Source organism: Furipterus horrens, unplaced genomic scaffold (genome assembly GCF_987537825.1).
Source record: "Furipterus horrens unplaced genomic scaffold, mFurHor1.1.pri manual_scaffold_8, whole genome shotgun sequence".
NCBI classification, from domain to species: Eukaryota; Metazoa; Chordata; class Mammalia; order Chiroptera; family Furipteridae; genus Furipterus; species Furipterus horrens.
Window position 1 is genome coordinate 64,596,702 of NW_028327178.1, and position 21,125 is coordinate 64,617,826.

General features: G+C 37.8%; 1 protein-coding gene across 2 annotated transcripts in view; it reads left to right on the forward strand.

The window, feature by feature from the left end:
- The window catches only part of NAPB (NSF attachment protein beta), a 64,816-nt gene that overhangs the window by 32,157 nt on the left and 11,534 nt on the right, over positions 1 to 21,125 (forward strand). The window contains exons 2-7 of one of the 2 annotated variants that reach the window (XM_090285962.1): positions 3,044 to 3,123; positions 6,613 to 6,729; positions 8,830 to 8,876; positions 8,993 to 9,070; positions 19,239 to 19,294; positions 19,431 to 19,515. In XM_090285962.1, the coding sequence (XP_090142088.1) occupies positions 3,044 to 3,123; positions 6,613 to 6,729; positions 8,830 to 8,876; positions 8,993 to 9,070; positions 19,239 to 19,294; positions 19,431 to 19,515 (463 nt within the window). Of the gene's footprint in view, positions 1 to 3,043; positions 3,124 to 6,612; positions 6,730 to 8,829; positions 8,877 to 8,992; positions 9,071 to 19,238; positions 19,295 to 19,430; positions 19,516 to 21,125 lie in introns of those variants that run through there. The other variant, XM_090285963.1, reaches the window with a different exon arrangement.

Here is a 21,125-nt window from a genome sequence, read left to right on the forward strand (position 1 = left end):
CGACGATATATATATATATAATTTTATATATCATAAAATTAAAGTATAGAAGTTAGTCATTTTTAGCATATTCACAGGGCTATGTAACTATTACTACTATAAATTTAGAACATATTCATAACCCGAAAAGAAATTGTTCCCCCATGCAGCCTTTTTTCCCCCAGTACTCACATTCTAAACAACCAGTAATCTGTTTTCTGTCTCTGTGGATTTGCCTACTGTATACCTTTCATATAAATAGAATCATACAGTATGAGATTTTTTGTGACTGGCTTTGTTACAGAACCCCGCTAAAGCTGTAGGGTTCAATTGAAGTATAACTCCCAATGCAAGAGTTTGGTGAAAAGGGGAAGGGGCTGTTTATTTAAAGGCTATGCAGATTTCTGCCATTAAGTCCCACTCCCTTTAAAAACACCCCAAAACACATAGTCTTGCATCCCATTGCCAAACCAGGCCAGTTTCAGAATATGTCACTCAGAGGTACCATCTTTCAGAAAGCAGAAGTCTACAGCTCAACATCGCTAGTCACAGTTCAGCTCTAAACATCTCACAGATTTGGTGGCTAGGCAGGTCCCTGCAGCTCTGTCAGCTCTGCCACCATCTTCTCCAGGGGGACTTTCTGGCCATCCTCCTTGTAACCGACTCATTGACTTTCAGACCCTCCTGGTGGACCTCTTCTCTCACCACAGACCTCCTGGCTCTCTCTTCCTAACCTTCAGCCTGCCCTAATTTAAATGCTTGCCTGGAACTTCCTATGTGATCTCATATCTAGCCCCAGTGTCTTTTACCCTCTTTCTGCTGCCATCTTTAGTCATGGCAAGAGTTCCCAGTGACAATGAAGCATGTGGTTCCCAGTGACACTGAAGCATGTGGGGTGGATATCTGTCTCACCTGGCTATTTCTGGTGTCCTGACTGTTCTCAGAGTCAAGTACAGAATTCGCCCTGGACAGCAGCCCTCTTCCCTCCATGAAGGCATGGTTATTTAACTTGTCTTTTGTTATATGATACAATGTATCTTAAACGCTGTACTATCCAGTCTTCCCTTACCCCGATCAAGGATTGTGGGGGTTCCCCTATATTCAGGAGACCCATGCTTTGCACCCCATTACAGCTTCATTCGCTTAACATGTGCTTTCAAGGCTTATCCACATTGCACCATGTATCAGCAATTCATTCCTTTTTATTGTCTAATATTTCATTCTATGTGTACACCACATTTTATTTACTCATCAGTTGATGGACATTTGGGTTGTCCCTGCTTTTTGGCTATTATGAATAATGCTGCTGTGAACATTTGTATACACATTTTCTGTGGACATTATGTTTTCATTTCTCTTTGGTATATAGTTAGTAGTAGAATTGCTGGATCATGTAGTAACTCTGTTTAACATTTTGAGCAATTGCCAAAGTATTTTCCAAAGTGGCTGAACCATTTTATATTTGTACCAGCAATATATAAAGTTTCTAATTTCTCCTCATCCTCTCTATCACTTGTTATTACCTGTCTTTTGATTCTAGCCATCCTAGTGGGAACGAAGTGGTACCTCATTTGTGGTTTTGATTTGCATTTCCCTGATGGCTAATGATGTTGAGCATCTTCTTACATGTGATTGGGTATTTCTATATCTTCTTTGGAGAAATGTCTGTTTAGATCCTTTACTTATTTTTTTAATTGGGTTATTAGTGTTTTTATTATTGAGTTGTTCAAGTTTCTTATATATTCTAGATACGCGTCCCTATTAGACCTGATGTACAAACATCCCTAAAGGATTTTATGCCTTCAATATGTGAATCCAATTATAATAATCATCCTGATTGAGTACATACTCTAGGTCAAGTATTTCTTTTGATCCTCATAATAACCCAAAGATATAGATAATATTACCTTCAGTACAAATGCAAAAACAGAGGCCCAAAGAACCAAAGAACTAGCCTAGAATCAGACAGTAGTTGCTGTTGCCTAAGGTGTAAATCACACCTGAACCTATCAGCCCCACTGCACTGGGACTTTATTGACTGAGCTGCATGCCTCTAAGTCAGAGTTTGAAGCTTGTTTGAGTTCCTGGCATATATGATGCCCTTGCTTATGTTCATATCATTGTCACTCTTGTCAACCTTGACCTCTCCTGTCAGTTTTTGTGTCTATTCTTCACTCTCAGTTACTTATTATGTATACTATACAGTTATATTCTGCTGTGTTGTGGTTTTCTTCTGGTTACTCTGTGCTTATAATATAGATAGACTTGATAGAGAAACATCTTTAATTAGAGGGGCCTTAGCTTAGTGAAAGCAAGGTTGATTTTAAAAACTGGTATAAGTTATAGAGGATTATTTTTGGCTTTTATGTAAGAAAAAATTTCTAAGCAGCTAAAACTATTCCGTAGTGGAATCAGCTGCTGAAGAACTTTCCAGAGTGTATGTTTTGAAAGCAGCAGTGGAGTAGTTTCCACCTCAGGGTGTTGTAAAAGGCATTTCAACACCAGGTGAGTGGCTGGAACTTACATCCCCTTCCAAACTGAGGAAGGCCTTGTTCCCTACCACACAGTTGACAGGTAATATAGCCATTCAACAGTGTGGCACTTTCTTATATGCTCTGGCTTCAGGTTTTGTTTTTATTTTTAAGCCTAAATAAACATAGTGATAAACCCTTGGATATTGTAAAGATGTCTTTATCCTTCCGATTTTAATCTCCTTTGAAAATGTACTTCTAATTTCTTAGATTGATATAAACTTTAGTTTTCATGCATGGAGAGAACTCTGGCTAAGGGTAAAGATCTGGGGTCAGCCAGATCAGTATTTGAGTCTCAGTTCTTTGGCATCCTTGCTATGTGACCTTCGGCTAGTTACTTTACTTTTGTATGCCTTAGTTTCCTCATCCGGAAAACAGGAATAAGAATATCCCTTTTAAGCAGCTGTGAAGATTCTATTCTGCTTGTTTGGCACATAGTATTATATGTGCTAATTAAATAATTATTGTTTGAAAATTAGAGACATAGATGATTGTTATAGTAAAACTTAATGTCATTTTAAAATTTTTCTCAGAGGAAACACAAGACTAGAAGAGGCTTGTGAAATGTATACCAGAGCTGCAAATATGTTCAAGATGGCTAAAAATTGGAGTGGTATGTATACAGTTTTTGTTCGTTTGCTTTTCAGGCAGATAACTTTAAAATTACTTTGAAGAAGGAAATGACTGCTGTCCCCTTAGAAAATAAGACTGTTGACCCCAAGCCAGGTGTCAGCACTGAATAACTGGTGTGGCCACCATGAACTGGGATTAAAAGACCTGGATTTAGTGAATGAAGTTGAAATCCTGATATAAAATTTAAACACAAGGACTGGGTCTGTTTTAATTGCTATAAACCACTTCATACAGTAAGAGTAATTTTTGCTTCTTAACTAATGTGCTCAAGTAAATCTGTTGCCATAAAGATTGAAAATTATAGTAAAACTCAAAAACAGGTAGGATAAATAAAAATGCTTGTTTTTTTTTTTTTTTTTTTTTTACATATACATTAGTAGAGAACTTCTGTTTCTTACTCTGAGAACAGCTCTGTGATAACTGATTGTGGTTCCATTGAGAAATGTGACAGAGGGAGATTATTTATATAAATCCCAACAGACTTATTGCCATTTTTTTAAAGTAATGCTTTCCACTCAGTGAAATTACACATAACAAAATCAACGGAATTATTGTATTTATTGGTCTGAGTGGGGATGCTCTCTATCACTGATTTGAAAAACAAATTTATTCCTACCCCTAGTAGTCTGTTTTAGTGAACCACCAAAGTAATTCTGTTCAAACACATGTTAGCTTCTGTCATTTTAAATAAGGGCTAAAGTCCTTTACAGTGGCCTTTCAGGATCTACCTGAACCTTGATCCCTGTCTCTTCCTGTGTCTAACTTCTCTTCCACCCACTCCCATCATTCACCTGGCTACCGCCTCAGAGCCTTTCTTGCACTCTTCCCCAAAATAGAGTGTAGCTGATTCTATGTTTCCTTTATCTCCTTCAAATGTTGTCTTCTCAGGTCTTCCTGGGCTACCCCTTTTAAAGATAGCAATCTTCTTTTTCCTGGAAATCCCCTTTCCTTTTTTTCAATGCCCTTATCACCATCTAGCATAAGTAAGTGAAAAATGTTTACTAATTTATATTGTGTATGTATTTTTATTATGTGCGGCCCCCTCATTAGAATGTAAACCATAGAAGGCCAGGCTGTTTCTGTGTTTCATCTCTGCTATATTTGCAGGGCCTGGACTGGTGCCTGCAACATGATAGATGCTCAGGATATTTGAGTAATAAATAAATAAATATTGGATTCTGTGAAATTATTTCTGTGTTGCAGTGGTGGTGATCCTAATACCACTGCACTTCTATTGTTTTAAAAGTTATTTTGTAAAGATTAAGCTAATTTCTTTGACACTGAGCTTTTGAGAGAGAATCCTGGCAGGTATTAAACCAATTTTACAGGTGAAGAAAGTTAGCTTGAGAAGTTGTATGACTTTAGTTTAATATATGCTTCTTTAAAGATACTTTTAAGTTTGAATAAATCAAGCTGGCATTTGTTAGCATTTGTTGATTGGAATGAGTGCTCAGTGAAAAAGTAAGCCAGCAACTAGTTTTGGAAACTATAAAATCAAAGCACTTAATATTATCTGGGGAAATATTGCCCTAGACAGCCTGGATATTGTGGTGTTATATTTAGTGAGGAAAGGCTGGACCATGATTGGTCAACATAGATAAACTGCAAAAATGAAATTACTGGTGGAAGAGAAAAAATGTAAGTTTTAAAGGAAATAATGATGTTTAAACATGCCAATCACTTCTGTTGGTTGTAGGATAGATTTGCCTGTAATAATAATGACCAAAATGTGTAACTGGAGCCAGTCTATTATAAGCACTTTACTTGGGAGATCCAAGTTATTACTATACTCTTCGGAAGCAGAGCCCATCAAAACTTCCATTTAACTGACATATTCCTGAACTGCCATTTACAAGTTAGCTGCTGCCGCAAGTATTTCAGGTGCCTGCCCCGCTACCCATGAAGTGGCATTGGCTCCTCCTCTGGGAACCCCAGCCTCATGATTCGCCAATGAAAGGGTTAAAGCCTGGTGGGCAGGGGTTCTCTGTTCCATGCTGATGGTGAACTATTTTCAAAACTGCCTGGGCACTCTTTCTTTCTTTCACAGAGCAAGAATTAAACCTGGGCAGGCTGGCTGGGGAGTTTGTACTGCCTTTTTTCCCTCAAGTGAAAGTCTAGAAACTCCAGTGGGAATTGCATGGTTACCTCTGGAACAGGGATAGGGACAAGGGACAGCAGGTGAAGCTTTAAGGGAAATGAATGTTTTATCTCTTAAAAAGAAATTTAAAGTAAATGTTTAATACTAGCAATGGGTGCTTAGGCATCTGACAGTATATTCTGTATGTTTTTGAAAAGTGGTTTTTTAATACCAAAAGATTTTGTGATATTCTTATTGTGCTTTTCCTAGTGGAACAAATTCTTTCCCCTCCATTCCTGTTAGTGTTGACTTCCCTATTCCAGACTTTACTGAGCTGTGTCTCCATAGGCCTTTGTGCTTCCCAATCTATGGTGCTCATTTTTCTGAGGCACTGCCACGGTACTGTGCTCTCTGAATGGAGAACCTCATGATGAAGTAGATTCAGCCTTGCCTAGGTTTCTCATGTTAACATTTAAAGGCTTCCCTGAACTGGCCTGTCAGCATTGTCCATCTTGATTTCCACTGGCCCCACACTTTCATTCCTCCTCCCACAGGCAGTATGGGCTTGTCTTTGGCTAAGTGTCAGCCCTTTCTTGCCTTCAAGCATTTGTTCCTTGTTCGTGTGACTTCTCTGCTGGGCATCCCTTCCCTCTTTTTTTTTGGGGGGGGGGTCACTTCAGAATTTATAGTCCCTGATCCAGAACCTTTTCTGAAAAAAAAAATTTAGTGCACAAATCTTGCACACTGTGCTATGTTCCAATGAAGACCTGGGCAGCACCCCATAACCAAACCTATCTGCAGGGAAGTGTTATGAGTTATGAGACCAAATGGGATACAGACAAATTAAACCTTTTCTAAATTGCAGTCATATTGTGTCATAAACTTTGAATTTCATAATTGTAGCGTAATTATCACTCTTTGAGAAACTTTTGTCCATGAAGCCTACATTAGCAATTTTCTTCAACAATCACAACTAAGTCCAGTGGACACTATCAGATAGAAGGATGATCGAATAAATATGCTTGATGTCAGTGTTTTATCTTTCTTTAAACATCAATAGCTTGAACCTGCCAGTCTTTGTTCAGTATACTCTGTGGAACAGAATTGAACAGCCTGAGAGTAGGCTGTTGCTATTGAATGCAGGATTATTGCTCGGGCCACTTGGGAGTTCCTCTGTAGCCGAGAGAAGGTTTTATCACTGTTTTGACCGATTCTGGTGATTTTTATATACATCTAAGATGCGCTAGACCACATTTTCATGTTCTTCTGACTGGAGTGCTTATTTTCAGTAGAATGGAACTTTCTAGGAGCAGGTCTAGCACTTAGGGCATGGGCTGTTCTGTGGGAATACTTGTACCTCTCTGTTTAATTGTAGTACTTTATCTTCCTCAGCTGCAGGAAATGCATTTTGTCAGGCAGCCAAGCTCCATATGCAGCTTCAGAGCAAACATGATTCTGCTACCAGCTTTGTGGATGCTGGGAATGCTTACAAAAAGGCAGACCCTCAAGGTAAGACATACCTCTGTCTAGGACACTGATTTTCAACTCATGTGCCACAAGAATTTTAAAAACATTCAGTAACTGACTAGTCATGAGCACTGACCCATTTTCCCTTAGATTGTCAAATAAAAAAATGACAGCAGCCAACACAACAGTAGTTGTCTGTTCTGCATGAATCAAATTATAACTATTTTTTTTGTCAGCTTGACAAAGGATATATTTTTGTCTGTGTCACAGAATTTCAGTAATTAGTTTATGTGTGCCATGAGATGAAGAAGGTTGAACATAACTGGTCTAGGATAGCAGGGCTGATGTTGATGACCTTTTCACAAGTTATACTGCTGTACCTTTTGAGCCTTGGTAAAAATAAATTTTTGTACTTTATAATAATAGAGATTTCGGTAATTTTAGAAATTTTTCTTTAATCATTTGGACCTTTAATGAGAAGATACGTTAAATTTATCCTGGCTGTCTAGTTGCTTAACATCATTTTCTTAAACGTTATTTATGCTGCATTTTGGATAATTTTTTGGAAAATAGCTTTAATTTTATGTAATACTTCTTATATCCTAACTTTATGAATATGTATATGTATATTGCTTACTAAAGAAAACTCCCATATTTCCTCAATCCTAAGTACCTAGTGAGTTTTAAGATCCAGTTAATGGGAGATTGTAATATCTGACTCTTAAAATCAACTTATTCACACAGTAGTTATCTGACTTTTTAAAGTGTTTCTCAAAGTATTTGTTTTACCACTTAAAGTGGTAAAAGTTTGCAAATGTTATTACTTTTTTAGTTATAGGAGTGCACACTTAATGGTTAAAAGCATTTATTTCTTTCCAAACATGCACTCATAGCTATGGAGTTCTCTTTTTTATTTTATCAGTACATTTTAACATAGAAATTCCAAATTTTATGACTCTATCATACACAAATAAGATATTTTCAAGGGCTTTTGTATAGAGATTGATCACAATTTATTTTCAAAAGAGAAAAACTGAACAAAGCCTAAGTGGGCAAAAGATGAGAAAAGCCAAGTTATGATGCATCAGTATTATAGAATATGATGTGGTCATTATAATCCCTGATTTCAGAAAATCTTTAGTGACCTGGATATGTTCTCATAGTAACTAAAGAACCACATGAGAATTGAGATCTCAAATTCATAATGAAGGCTGTGCACACAGAAATGCACTTAGAAAACACTATAAGGCAAAACATATCAAATAATAAAAGTGGGTTTGAGTGGGATTATAGGTATCTTATTTTCCTCTCTTTATATATTTGTATTTTTAAAAGTGTGGCAATGACTGCACACTTCTTACATAGTTGAGGAGAAAATTGCTTTTATTTTTTTAAATCTACTTTCTAATTCTTTAGTCAGACCTTTTTACTCTGCTGCCTCTTTTCCAGAAGCAGTAAATATAGGGCTGTCAAACAAATGCCAGAATTAAAAACACCACCATTTTGTGATGGTGTGTTGACTCACTGTTTTAGAAAATTAATATACTTTATTAACACTGTCACTTATTAGATTTTTTTCTTCCTTTTGTGTATATGTTAGTACACCAAAATTTAGCATCTTTAACATTGCACAAAATGTTGACTGCTTAAGAGTTGTATGAACGAGGATTTCAGAGTGGTTTTGATTGGCTGTACGAAGAGTACCCTATTGAAGTCATCTTCCTTATAAAGTACTGTCTTCCAAAATTTGTATATATATATATATATGATGTCACTGAAGAATACATTTACATTTGTGTTATAGCAGATGTAGATGATCATTGTTGACAATCTCTATTTGTTTTCTTTATAATGCAATCTGTCCCCTGGTTGGAGTCCTCACTCTTAGGTTAAGAGGAGCTGAGCCAATACCACTCTAGCTCCAGTTCCCTAAGTTGCAACTGCAGTTGCTGTGGACAGAGCATGGTGGGAGGCTCTGGATTTGTGTGTGATTCATATTTGCTTCTCACTAACCAACCTGCCCTGCCCCGCACCAAATGGGACCCCCTTAATGTTCTAGTAGCAGCCAGAAAGATAGGCTCACCTGAACCCTCTTTGACTGAATAGATTTTTCATTGTTTTCCTTAAATGCCTACGCTTCAGAGGCTATCAACTGCTTAAATGCAGCCATCGACATTTACACAGACATGGTAAGACATTGCATTGTTTGAGTGTCTGTGGGTTGGACTTTTTTTCTTGCTCCTAAGCTGATTGGCATTAAAATAGGTAAACCAGTAAGGTGACTCTGTTTTTTGTTTTCCCTCAGGGAAGGTTTACAATCGCAGCCAAACACCACATTACCATTGCTGAGATTTATGAGACTGAACTGGTAGACCTTGAGAAGGTAAGCAATGGATTCAGTTCCTCATCAACTTGATGTGAAGCGGGTAGTTGACTTCAGGGACCTTTCCGTCTTCCAACAGAGTTGAGTGGAATAGAGCGGTCAGTCATATATGGCTTCATGTGAAAGTTTGAGGAGGCTGGTGGCTAAGGAGTAGATGGACTGTTTTCCTGGAGTGAGTGTCTTGAGATGAGAGCTAGTTAAGATTTACTTGCTATTTCTGCTCATGTGATTCATGTCAGGAGAATCTTCATCTCTTTTGGTGAGGTCTCTGTGACCCTGTGAAGGAAGCTTAAATACTATGGGCATTTGCACACCCTTATCTTCAGGCCTTGACCCCCAGAGAAGAAGGTAGGTGAACACCAACTTGGCCATATATCTGCTTCACTCAGGTATGGCTTTCTAAGTGGTGGTTTATACAGGCATACGTCAGAGATATTGTGAGTTTCATTCCAGACCACCACTATAAAGTGAAAATCACTATCAAGTGAGCCACACATTTTTTGATTTCCCAGTGCTTGTAAAAGCTATGTTTATATTATACAACATGTCCTTGTATGTAGCATCATTTGTTCTGTGTTGTTCCATTATAACATTGATGAGATATTATAGGAACTTAACTCTTGTGTATGTCAGTTGGCCTGTGATAAAATTAGTTTTGTTATGTCATTTTGCTTAAGGTGGTAGAACCTATTGACAACATTAAGTGAAGACTTACTGAAGTCTGTTAAGTATGCAATAGTACTATGTCTACTAGAACAATGTACATACATTAATTTTAAAATTATTTTATTGCTAATAAATGCTAACCATGATCTAAGCCTTCAATGAGCCCTAATCTGTTTGCTGGGGGAAAATGTTGCTTTGATGTTGATGAAAATGCAGTATCAGTGAAATGCAATAAAACAAGGCATGGTTCTAGAAGCAGAAGAAAAGAGGAAGGAGGAAACACTTATTGAGCATCTACTGTTTTCCAGGCTTTGTCCTTGGTGGTATGCTATGAATTTCACCACTATTCAGCTTTATAACACTAACACCCCTTTATGGCTGTGGAAACTAGGACTCAAAATGGTTACACTGCCTAGGATCACTCAGGTTGGAACCAGTGGAGCTGATGCAAAGTTGGCCCCACTCTCCTGTTTCTTACTGTTAAGGGATGTCCAGGAGAGCTGGAGAGGAAAACACATTTGTCAGACTTCAGAGGCTGCCTCAACTCAGACTGAAGGCAAATGTTTATGTAAAACTGTCTTACTGAGTATTGTGGAAAACAACAGGTGTGAGTCAGGAAGAGAAACTGTAGTGGAGATCATCGCTATTTACTGTAAGACTAATGAACACCAAGCATGCTGAGAGATTCCAGTTGCATGCTATCTTAATGGTCAAGGCACTCTGTGCCTGCTGCAGCATTGGACAGTTGTCACTCTTCCTCTCCTTTGTTTTACTTCTTTCCTTGGCTTCTGGAACACATCTCCTACCTGGTTCTCTTCCTAACTCCTTAACCCATTTTTTGTTTCTTCTCCTCACTCCATAATGTGAAGTGTCCTGGAACTGGGTTTCTGTCTTCTCTGTCTGCACTTGCTCCCTTGGTACCTCTCTCTGTACTCAGTGTCACAACTTTAAGTATCATCTGTATCCCAGTGAACTTGCAAAGCTGTCTACAGCCTAGACCTCTTTTTGAACTTTATATTCCTATGTCCCCATGTCTGCCAAGCTCTCTACTTGCATCTCAAACCAAGCATGTCTAAGACTAAATTCTGGTCTTGCCCTCTCTCCCACTCTGATATTTCCCTCCAAACCACAGACGTACTTGCCTTTTCTTTCTCCACATCCAACATGTGAGCAATTTCTGTAGATGCTGTTCTTAAAACTCCTAAGTCTCAACACTTACAACTGCCTTTATTGGGGTGGACTCAGTCTTGGGGAGATGAACATTTGTGTGTCATCTTGCCAGCAAAGGCTACTGCATCAGCTCCTTGTCCACAGTAGTCAGAAGGGTACTCTGGAGGCAAAAGCTGAAGTGCTGTTTGCCATTTCTGCTGCGAGGGCCTGGTCTCAGACAACTACTTCACCACATGAGTCCCCTTAAAGTTAAGGGTAGATACAATGATTTATAGTGTACTATTGTTTTCTTTCTTTTTTTATTTTTTAATGATGATTTGCCATGACAACGTCCGAAATCCCATTACTCACTCTTCAGCGTTCCTACCATTCTGATAGTTGGCCAGTAGGTGGCATCGTTTTTTCAACAAACAAAGGCTTAACTTGTCATGTTCACAGATGTTTGGTCTCCTGTGTTTAGAAACATCATTGCCTTCGAGTCCCTAGTTGGACTCACCAGATTTTGGCAGGTAGTATATGAAGTTGAAGTTTGAAAAAATGTTTCACCAAGGTACTTTATATTTAATTTGTTACAAATGAATTTCTTACATTTTAATACTAGCTTCCATATCTTCCCTGAGTCATTCACATATTTTAGCTAGTGAACAATAAAGTGTGAAATTTCATAAACTAACATTACTACTTTGACTTCATGAAGTAATACAGTGAACCAAATAATGAATGGGTCCTTTAAATAAAAAGATTTTGGACTTCCAGCCAAGATGGAGGCCTAGATAGACATGCTGCATCTCCCTCCACAACTAAGAAGGAACACAGCTATCTCAAAACTAGAGACAACCAGAAGCTCCAGAAAATCGAGCTGCATGGAAGTCAAACAAACAATGATATAAAGAAGAAACACTCAGCCAGACAGGTAAGAGGGGCAGAGCTGGGGTGGAGAGGAAGCAGTGTGGCAGCAGCAGTGGCAGTAGCAGTGGCAGGCTGGCAGAAAGCGAAGTCACATGGTTTAAAAAGTAGGGAGGGGCACCTGGGGAGTGCTCCCAGCACCAGGCCAGACCCCTCAGTTCACGGTTCCAGCGCCAGCGAAAATGAAGCCTCATTGCTTCTGACTGTGCAAACGAGTGGGGGTTGGGTTGGAGGAAAAAAGTGCCAGTCTCTCAGCAGAGTCCATTTGTTTAAAGGGCCCCATGGTCCAAGAACGTCTGCAAACCCACCCACTCTGGGAACAATGGCCAGGGCAATGGCTAGAGGGATGCTAGTCCCATACAGGAGCAGAAGTGCCTGGAAAAGGGGACAGTGCTGAGCAAGCATCATTGTTCTCTCTCAGACCCCTCCCCCACATATAGCACCACAACGTGGTGAAATGGGTCACTCTGTATTGACGAATACCTAAGACTCTGACCCTTACAATGTAACAGGTACAACAGCTCTACCTAAGACACAGAGGCAAACACAGGGGCCTGTCAAGATAAGGAGCAAGAGAACTATGGCCCAAAAGAGGGAACGGCTCAAGATTCCAGTGGGAGAACTAAGTGACAAGGAGATAGTTAACCTAACAAATGCAGAGTTCAAAACACTGGAGTTAAAGATGCTCACAGACTTGATAAATATGATTAAGTACGACTAACGCATAAGGGAAGAAATAAAGGCTATGCTAAATGAAACAAAGGAAAATCCACACAAAACCAATGGTGAAGGGAAGGAAACTGAAGTTCAAATAAACGATTTGGAAATAAGGAAAAAAACAGTCAACCAGTACAGAATGAGGAAACAAGAATTGAAGAAAATGAGGAGAGGCTTAGGAACCTCTGGGACAACTTTAAACATGCCAACATCTGAATCATAGGGGTGCCAGAAGGAGAAGAGGAAAAGCAAGAAATTGAAAGCTTATGTGAAAAAATAATGAAGGAAAACTTCCCAAATTTGGTGAAGGAAATAAACATACAAGTCCAGGAAGCACAGAGAGTCCTAAACAAGCTAGACCCAAAGATGACCACACCAAGACACATCATTATTAAAATACCAGAGGTTCAAGAATAAGAGAGGATCTTAAAAGCAGTATGAGAAAAGAAGAGAGTTACCTACAAAGGGGTGCCTATAAGACTATCAGCTGATCTCTCAAAAGAAATTTTGCAGGCAAGGAGGGACTGGCAAGGATTCATGTGGTGAAAAGCAAGGACCTACAACCAAGTTTACTCTATCCAGCAAAGCTATCATTTAGAATGGAAGGACAGATAAAGTGCTTCCCAAACAAGGTAAAGCTAAAGGAGTTCATCATCATCAAGCCATTATTATATGAAATGTTATAGGGATTTATTTAAGAAAAAGAAGATCAAAACTATGAACGTTAAAATGACAAGAAATTCACAACTGTCAACAACTGAATCTAAAAAATAAAAACAAAATCCAACTAAACAAACCAGAATAGAAACAGAATAGTAGGTATGGGGATCATTTGCAGGGTTATCATCTGGGAGGGGGAGCGGGGAGAAATGGGGAAATGGTGCAGGGATTAAGAAGCATAATTGGTTGGTACAAAATAGACAGGGGAAAGTTGAGAATAATATAGGAAAAGGTGAAGCCAAGGAACCTATATGCACAACCCATGGTCATGAACTAAGGGTTGTAGGATTTCTAGAGGGAAGTGGGGTACTGGACAGAGGGGAGCAAAGGGAAAAGAAATTAGGACTACTGTAACGACTTGATAAAATGTACTAAAAAAATATTTTTAAAGAGAGGAGAATGGAGAGAGAAAGAGAGGGAAAGAAATATTGATTAGTTGCCTCTCACATGCCCCCAACTGGGGATCTGGCCCACAACCCAGGCATGTGCCCTGACAGTAATCTAACCCACTACCTTTTGGTTCACAGGCTGGTGCTCAACCCATTGAGACACACCAGCCAGGGCATTTGGGTCCTTTATATATGATCCAGAGGAATTATGACTCATTTCTGTTTTAAGTCCCTGGAGAACATGATTTAATACTATTTTTTACAATGTAGTATTACATGTAGTATGTCAGGTCCCTGTTAGGTCCTGTCTGGAGGTATATATTCTAAAAGAATAGACACCATATTAAGGCTATTTCACCATCTTGAACTCTGAAAATTTTATTTGCTTTAATGATATGGATACAGTCCTAGAGAATCTTGTCTTTTATTTCAGGATCCATGTATTCTCCAGCATTGTGCCACTTAACTAGACCTCTCAATGAGTATTGTGATGCTTTTGGAATGCTACTTAAATGACAGGATAATCAGCTGGGTTTTGTTTCTGGATTTATTGTTTTGTATGCTATTGTTATTGGTGGCTGTGTTCTACTTTTCATATGTTGTCCTTGGAACTATAAGATACAGTGGGCTGATTTCTAGTGTGTGAGGGCCTGCTTATGCCTGGTAAGTTTCACTACATGTTAAAATTCCAAACTAGGTGGACATCAAAATTAACCTGTGGCTAACCTCATTCATCTAAAACTTCTCTAATCCACTAGATAAGCTTTCTTTTTAACTTCAGTCTCTGCCAGAACTTGGGAAAACCATTTTTTATTATCGGTTTAACTAGTGTTATTAAAAACTAAATTTAATTTTTTTACTATGATAAATCTAGCTGTAGTTTATAGTTATACCATTTTGATGAACCAGTATCATTATTTAATAAGCATTAGGTTAAACCAAATTGTTGACATAGGCCTTTTTTTTTTAATCCTCAAAAATAACAGTTATATATGCTTCTACCCAACTTATTCATTGAGTTCTGTTGTTGTAAGAACTGGGGAGAAAGTAGCTATATTTCCTTCTTATCTGATCTGTTATATACATGTGCTTGGAGAAAATCTTCTTGTTACTCATATTAACAGTATCTCTTCTATGTTATAATGGAATAATCCAGTTATGTTCTAGGAGTTATTTTGATAATGTTGGTATTGGTGTAGTAGGTTTTGTTGAGCTTGAACGCTTTCTTCATTGATGGCTGCTTTTAGGCCAATGAGGTTATAGGACTGATACTCTTTACAAAAAGATTTGGGTATATTTCTCATATGTTTCCCTATTACACTACAAACTAGTGCTAACTACTTGAGAGAGTGAGAATAGTTCAAAGGAGATTATTTTTTTCTATTTATTTATTTATGTATGTATTTTTATTGTCTTTTTACCATTACCATTTATCCCCCCATATCCTCTTCCACCTCCACCCACCCCACCACAGTCATCACACTGTTGTCTGTGTCCATGAGTTCTTTCTTGAATTTTTCTTTTTCACTCCATCCGTCTGACCCACAACCCTCCCCCTTCAAAGCTATCAATCTGCTCTATGAATTCATGTCTATTTTTTTAGTTCAGTTTGTTCATTAGATTCCATATATGACTGAAATTATATGGTAATTTTCTTCCTCTGACTGCCTTATTTCACTTAGCATAATGTCTTCAAGTCCATCCATGCTGTCACAAAGGATAAAATTTTCTTTTTTATGGCTGAATACTATTCCATTGTTAAATGTACTATAGTTGTTTTACCTACTCATCTACTGATGGACACCCGGGCTACTTCCAAATCCTGGCTGTAGTAAATAATGCTGCAGTGAACATAGGGGTGCATATATTCTTTTGAGTTAGTGTTTCGGGTTTCTTTAGATAAATTCCCAGAAATGGGATCGCTGGATCATAAAGCAGTAATTTTAATTTTTTGAGGAAACTCCATACTGCTTTCCACAGTGGCTTCACCAATCTATATTTCTGCTAATAGTGCACTGTCGTAGCCCTCCAACCAGCGGGGTCCACGGTGTTATGGATGAAATGAGTAAATGCACATGGACCGCAAGAATTCTGTGGAGAAGAGGGGTCAAAACTGGCTACTCTCTAAAGAAGAAAGCGTAGTTTGCCCTTGCCTGAACAGGCTTTTATTAACTCTTTAGGTGGATTACATCCAAGAAAGTTATGAATCATTTTGCCAACTATTGCCTTACATGATTATTAGTTTTATTATAACAGAGAAAAGAATGTTATACATGCATGAATGATAAGGATAACTGATCTAGCCACATCCTGTCCTTGAAAATCAGCCCAGAATAAATCCTAAGAAACTGCTTCAAGGTTACATGTTGAACATCTGTTGTTCTCAGCCCAGGAAAGCAAGCTTTTAAGCTATTATAGAAATGCAGGCCTGGTTCCCCACAGGAAAACCGGCGTATGGAGTAGGTCCTGTGTGCTGCCATGTTCCCACTGGTTTTCCCAATCTGGGGCTGAGCTACTTTTGCCACCACCAAGCACCCTGACTTTCCATAATGCACTAGGATTCCCCTTTCTCCACATTCTTGGCAGCACTTGTTTATTTATTGATGATAGCCTTTATGGCAGGTGTGAGGTGATATCTCATTTTGGTTTTAATTTGCATTTCTCTGATGATTAGTGATGATGAGCATCTTTTTATATATATATTCGTCATCTGTATGTCCTCTTTGAAGAAGTGTTTCTTCAAAGTCCTTTGCCTGTTTTTTCATTGGGTTGGGTTTTTTTGTTTCTTTGTTTTTTTCTTTGGTGTTGAGTTTTAAAAGTTCTTTATAAATTCTGGATATTAACCCCTTGTCAGATGTATTGACAGATATTTTCTCCCACTTGGTGTGTTCTCTTTTCATTTTGTTGATGGTTTTCTTTGCTGTGCAAAACCTTTTTATTTTGATGTAGTTCAGCTGTTTATTTTTTCTTTTGTCTCCCTTGCCTGAGGAGATATATCAGAAAAAACGTTGCTATAAGCAATGTTTGAGATTTTACTTCTTATGTTTTCTTCCAGGGATTTTATGACTTTGAGTCTAACATTTAAGTGTTTAATCCATTTTGAGTTTATTCTTATGTGTAGTGTGAGAACTTGGTCTACTTTCATTTATTTTTGTACATATCTGTCCAGTTTTTCCAACACCATTTATTGAATAAGCTGTTTTTAGCCCATTGTGCATTTTTTACCTCCTTTGTCAAATATTGATTGTAAAGGCATGGACTTCTTTTTTTTTAACTATTTATTTATATTTATTTATTTTTAAAGAGAGGGGAGCAGAGGGAGGGAGAAAGAGAGGGAGAGAAACATTGATCAGTTGCCTCTAGCAGGCCACCAACCTACCTCGCAACTCAGGCCTATGCCCTGATCAGGAATCGAACAAGAGCTCTTCTGGTTTGAAGGATGATGCCCAACCCACTAGGCAACACCAGTCAGAGCAAGGATTGGGTTTATTTTTAGGCTCTCTATTCTGTTCCATTGATCTATATGCCTGTCTTTTTTTTTTCTCCAGTACCATGCTGTTTTGTTTGCCGTGGCCTTGTATTATAGTTTAATAGTAGGAAGTGTGACTCCTACAACTTTGTTCTTCTTAATCAGGATCACTGTTGCCTTCTGTGGTTCCATATAAATTTTTGAAATATTTGTTCTAGTGCCGTGAAATGTGCCATTGGTATCTGATAGGAATTGTGTTGAATCTATAAACTGCTTTGGGTAGTATGGGCATTTTAATGACGTTCATTCTTCCTATTCATGAACACAGTATGTGCTCTACTTATTTGTATCTTCTTTAATTTCTTTCTTCAGTGGCCAAAATGTCAGCAGTACCAAAAAACTTCACAAACCAATTTTTGACACATTCGATCAGCCACAGCACCTTCTCCATACACTGCATGGATCTCTTTTTTTGCGTTTCAGTTGCATTTTTATCTTTTTTTGAAATAATAAAGCATAATACGCCAAAAATGTTGCATATCTTTTCATCTTCAGTATTAAAATGGCTGCACACAAATTCACCAATTTTGACTTTTTTAAAAATGCATGTTGATATGAAAGCTGTCACAATACAATGTGAAGTTAAAGACAACTAAGCACTACTAGAGCCATCATACAGAAAAAGCTAAATGAACTTTTGACAACCCCTATATATTTCTTCCCTGTCTCTGGGCCTCTCAACTCATTGGGGCTGCTTTGAAGCCACTGAACTGATGGGCAGCATAGGTTTCTTTTAGGTTTAGAGGAAGAACCTTGAAATATAAGGCAGGGATCAACAAACCAACCAGCTATTTATGTATGTCTGCAAGCTAAGAATGTTTTTCACATATTTTAATCATTGAGGGGAAAAGAATTCATGACACATAAAAATTAAATGAAACTGAAATTCTATTGTCCATGAATAAGGTTTATTTGTATCTAGGAACACTTGTTCATTTATGTATCATCTATGGCTACAGTTGTGCTACCACAGGAGAGAAAACTAGTGAAAACAGAATGTATAGTTCACAAAGCCTAATATAGTTATTATGTGTCCTGTTACAGAAAAGTTTTCCAGACCCATAATGTAAAACATTGTTCAGACTTCCCTCTTGCTAGAGGTATTGGCTTTTTCAATCTTATGAAGCCCTATCTCTGCACTTTGTGTGTTTTCTTTCGTAATTGCCTACAAAATGGCTAATTTCTTCAGAGTTATTTTTTTCTTATAAAACCTTGCTGAAAATAGCAGTACACACTATCATCAGGCTCTTTCCATAGACTTTATTTCCATAGTTTCCAGCTCCAGTAGGCATGTTTTGCCTTCTTAGTTGTCACATGCTTGATTTTACTAAGTGTTATGCCACAGCAGGACAAGAGCTTCTAGCTTTCAAGTCTGCAAGCTGGTTTCCCTCCACTTCACTGTTTATTCAGTACTACACGTTTTAGATTGAAAACAACACCTTTATTTTAGATGATACTTGTTATTTGTGATAGTCTGTGTTGCTTTACCAAGCCATAAATCTAAAATTAATAGGACTCTACATCTCGAAAATAATAATCCAATGTAGCTGTTGTGGATTTGGAAGTGGTGGGGGCGTTCGGTCCCCCAGTGGTTGATGTCCATTCTGCCCTCTGTAATTATTTAGGATCCGGGCAGACAAAAGTTCTGCCATCTTTAGCTTTTGGCTTCCATTATTACTCTAGACTTGGCCATTGACATTCTAGCTCATGAGAAACGGAAAAGGCCTGGAGAAGGATGCAAAGCCAGATGTATGGACCAAGCCTGGAAGTAGTTTACATTATGTCTGTTTATATTCCCTTGGAAAGAATAGGTCTCATGGCTACCCTAAATTGGAGTACAGACTGGGGAAAAGAAGAGATTGCCATGGGGGAAAGAAGAGATTTTGATAGAAAGCAAGCGTTGTGCTTCCAGAGCTGCATGCATTTTTGTGTTCCCTAAATAAAGTAGGCTAAGTTATGAAGGGTTTACTGTTGGGATAGTTCATTTATAAGAAAAATATCTATGCAAATGTAATTTTTTAAATGCAATTCTTTAAACAAGCAGTTTGAATAATATATGTGTGTGTTTCAGGCTATTGCTCATTATGAACAATCGGCGGATTATTACAAAGGAGAAGAATCCAACAGGCAAGTATGGGTTTTTGTCAAGTGTGATAAAAGACAAATCTTCACTATACTCTGAATATATTGTACTGTACCAAATGAAGGGATATCTTTTTATTTATCAATTTGTTACTTACTGTACTCTGGTTCTTTATTTCAGTTCAGCAAACAAGTGTCTGCTGAAGGTGGCAGCATATGCTGCCCAACTTGAGCAATACCAGAAAGCCATTGAGATCTATGAGCAGGTGAGGTTACTGCTGATTCTTCAACTTCCGGTAGAATTTACTCTGAATATATTTTTTTAAATTTAACTTTTAAATTTAATTTTCTTTTTTTATTGAGATATAATTTGCACATTATATAATTAATCCTTTTAATGAGTGTCATGCCTGTAGTGTTTAGTATATCCATAAAGGTGTGTATAACCATCACCATTACCTAATTCCAAAACATTATCATCCTGAAAAGAAATCTCCTTCTCTCCTTCTCCCAGTCTCTGGAAACCACCATTTCTTGTCTATCTAAATGGATTTACTGATTCTAGGCCTTGAACATATATGGAATTATATAATATGTGGCCTTCTGTGCTTGGCTTCTTTCACTTAGCATAACTTTTTCAAGGTTCACCTGGGTTGTAACATGTGCTGATACTTAATTCATTTTCACAGTTTATCCATTTACTATTTGATGAACATTTGGGTCCTTTTCACTATGGGACTACTATGAATCCTTGCTGCTATGAATACTTGTGTCTGAGTTTTTGTTGGGGGTATGTTTGCAGTTCTCTTGGCTATATACCTGGGATTGGGATTGCTGGTTCTTCTGGTGAGTTCATTTTTAACTTTTTGAGGAACTGCCAAATTGTTTTCCACAGTTGCTACACCACTTCACCATCCTACCAGCAATGTACTAGGGGTTCCAGTTTCTCCACAGTCTCACCAATACTTCTTGTTTTCTGTTTGTTTATTAATAACCACACTAATGAGTGTGAAACAGTATCTCGAACTTTTGATTTTCATTTCCCTAATGATTAGTGATGTTGAGTATCTTTTCGTGTGTTTATTGGACATTCATATGTGTATATCTTCCTAGGAGAAATGTCTATTCAGTTCCTTTGCCCATTTTTGAAACATGTCATTCTTTTATGATACTGAGTTTTAGAAGTTCTTTATATATTCTGGATATTAATCCCTTATCAGATTTGTAAATATTCCCTCCTGTTCTGTGGGTTGCCCTTTTACTCTGTTATTAGTATCCTTTAATGCACAAAGTTTTATATTTGTATTGAGTCCAGTTTTTTGATTTTTTCTTTTCTTGCCTGTGTTTTTCATGTATCCAAGAAATTACCAACCCAAGGTTATGAAGCTTTTCCTCTATGTTTTGTTCTATGAGTTTTATACTTCTGGGTGTATGTCTTTGGTCCATATTGAGTTATTGTTTTGTTTATGGTGTTAGTTAAGGATTCAACTGCATTCTTTTTTTGCCTGTAGATTTTCAGTGTTCCCACCACTATGTGTTGAATACACTGTCCTTTTGCCATTGAATGATCTTGGTACACTGTTGAAAATTGTTTGATCAATATGCAAAGGTTTATTTCTGGGCTCTGTTCTAATCCATTGATCTGTATGTCTGTCTTCATGCTGGTATCACACTGTTTGATTACTGTAGCTCTGTAGTAAATTTTGAAATTGTAAGTTTTTGAAATTGCTTTTGGCTATTTGGGGTTTCTTGCATTTCCATATGAATTTTAGGATCAGTTTGTTAATCTCTGCTAAGAAACTAGCTGGGATTTAATGGGGATTGCATTGAATCTGTAGACAAATTTGGAAAGTATTGTCATCTTAACAACATTCAG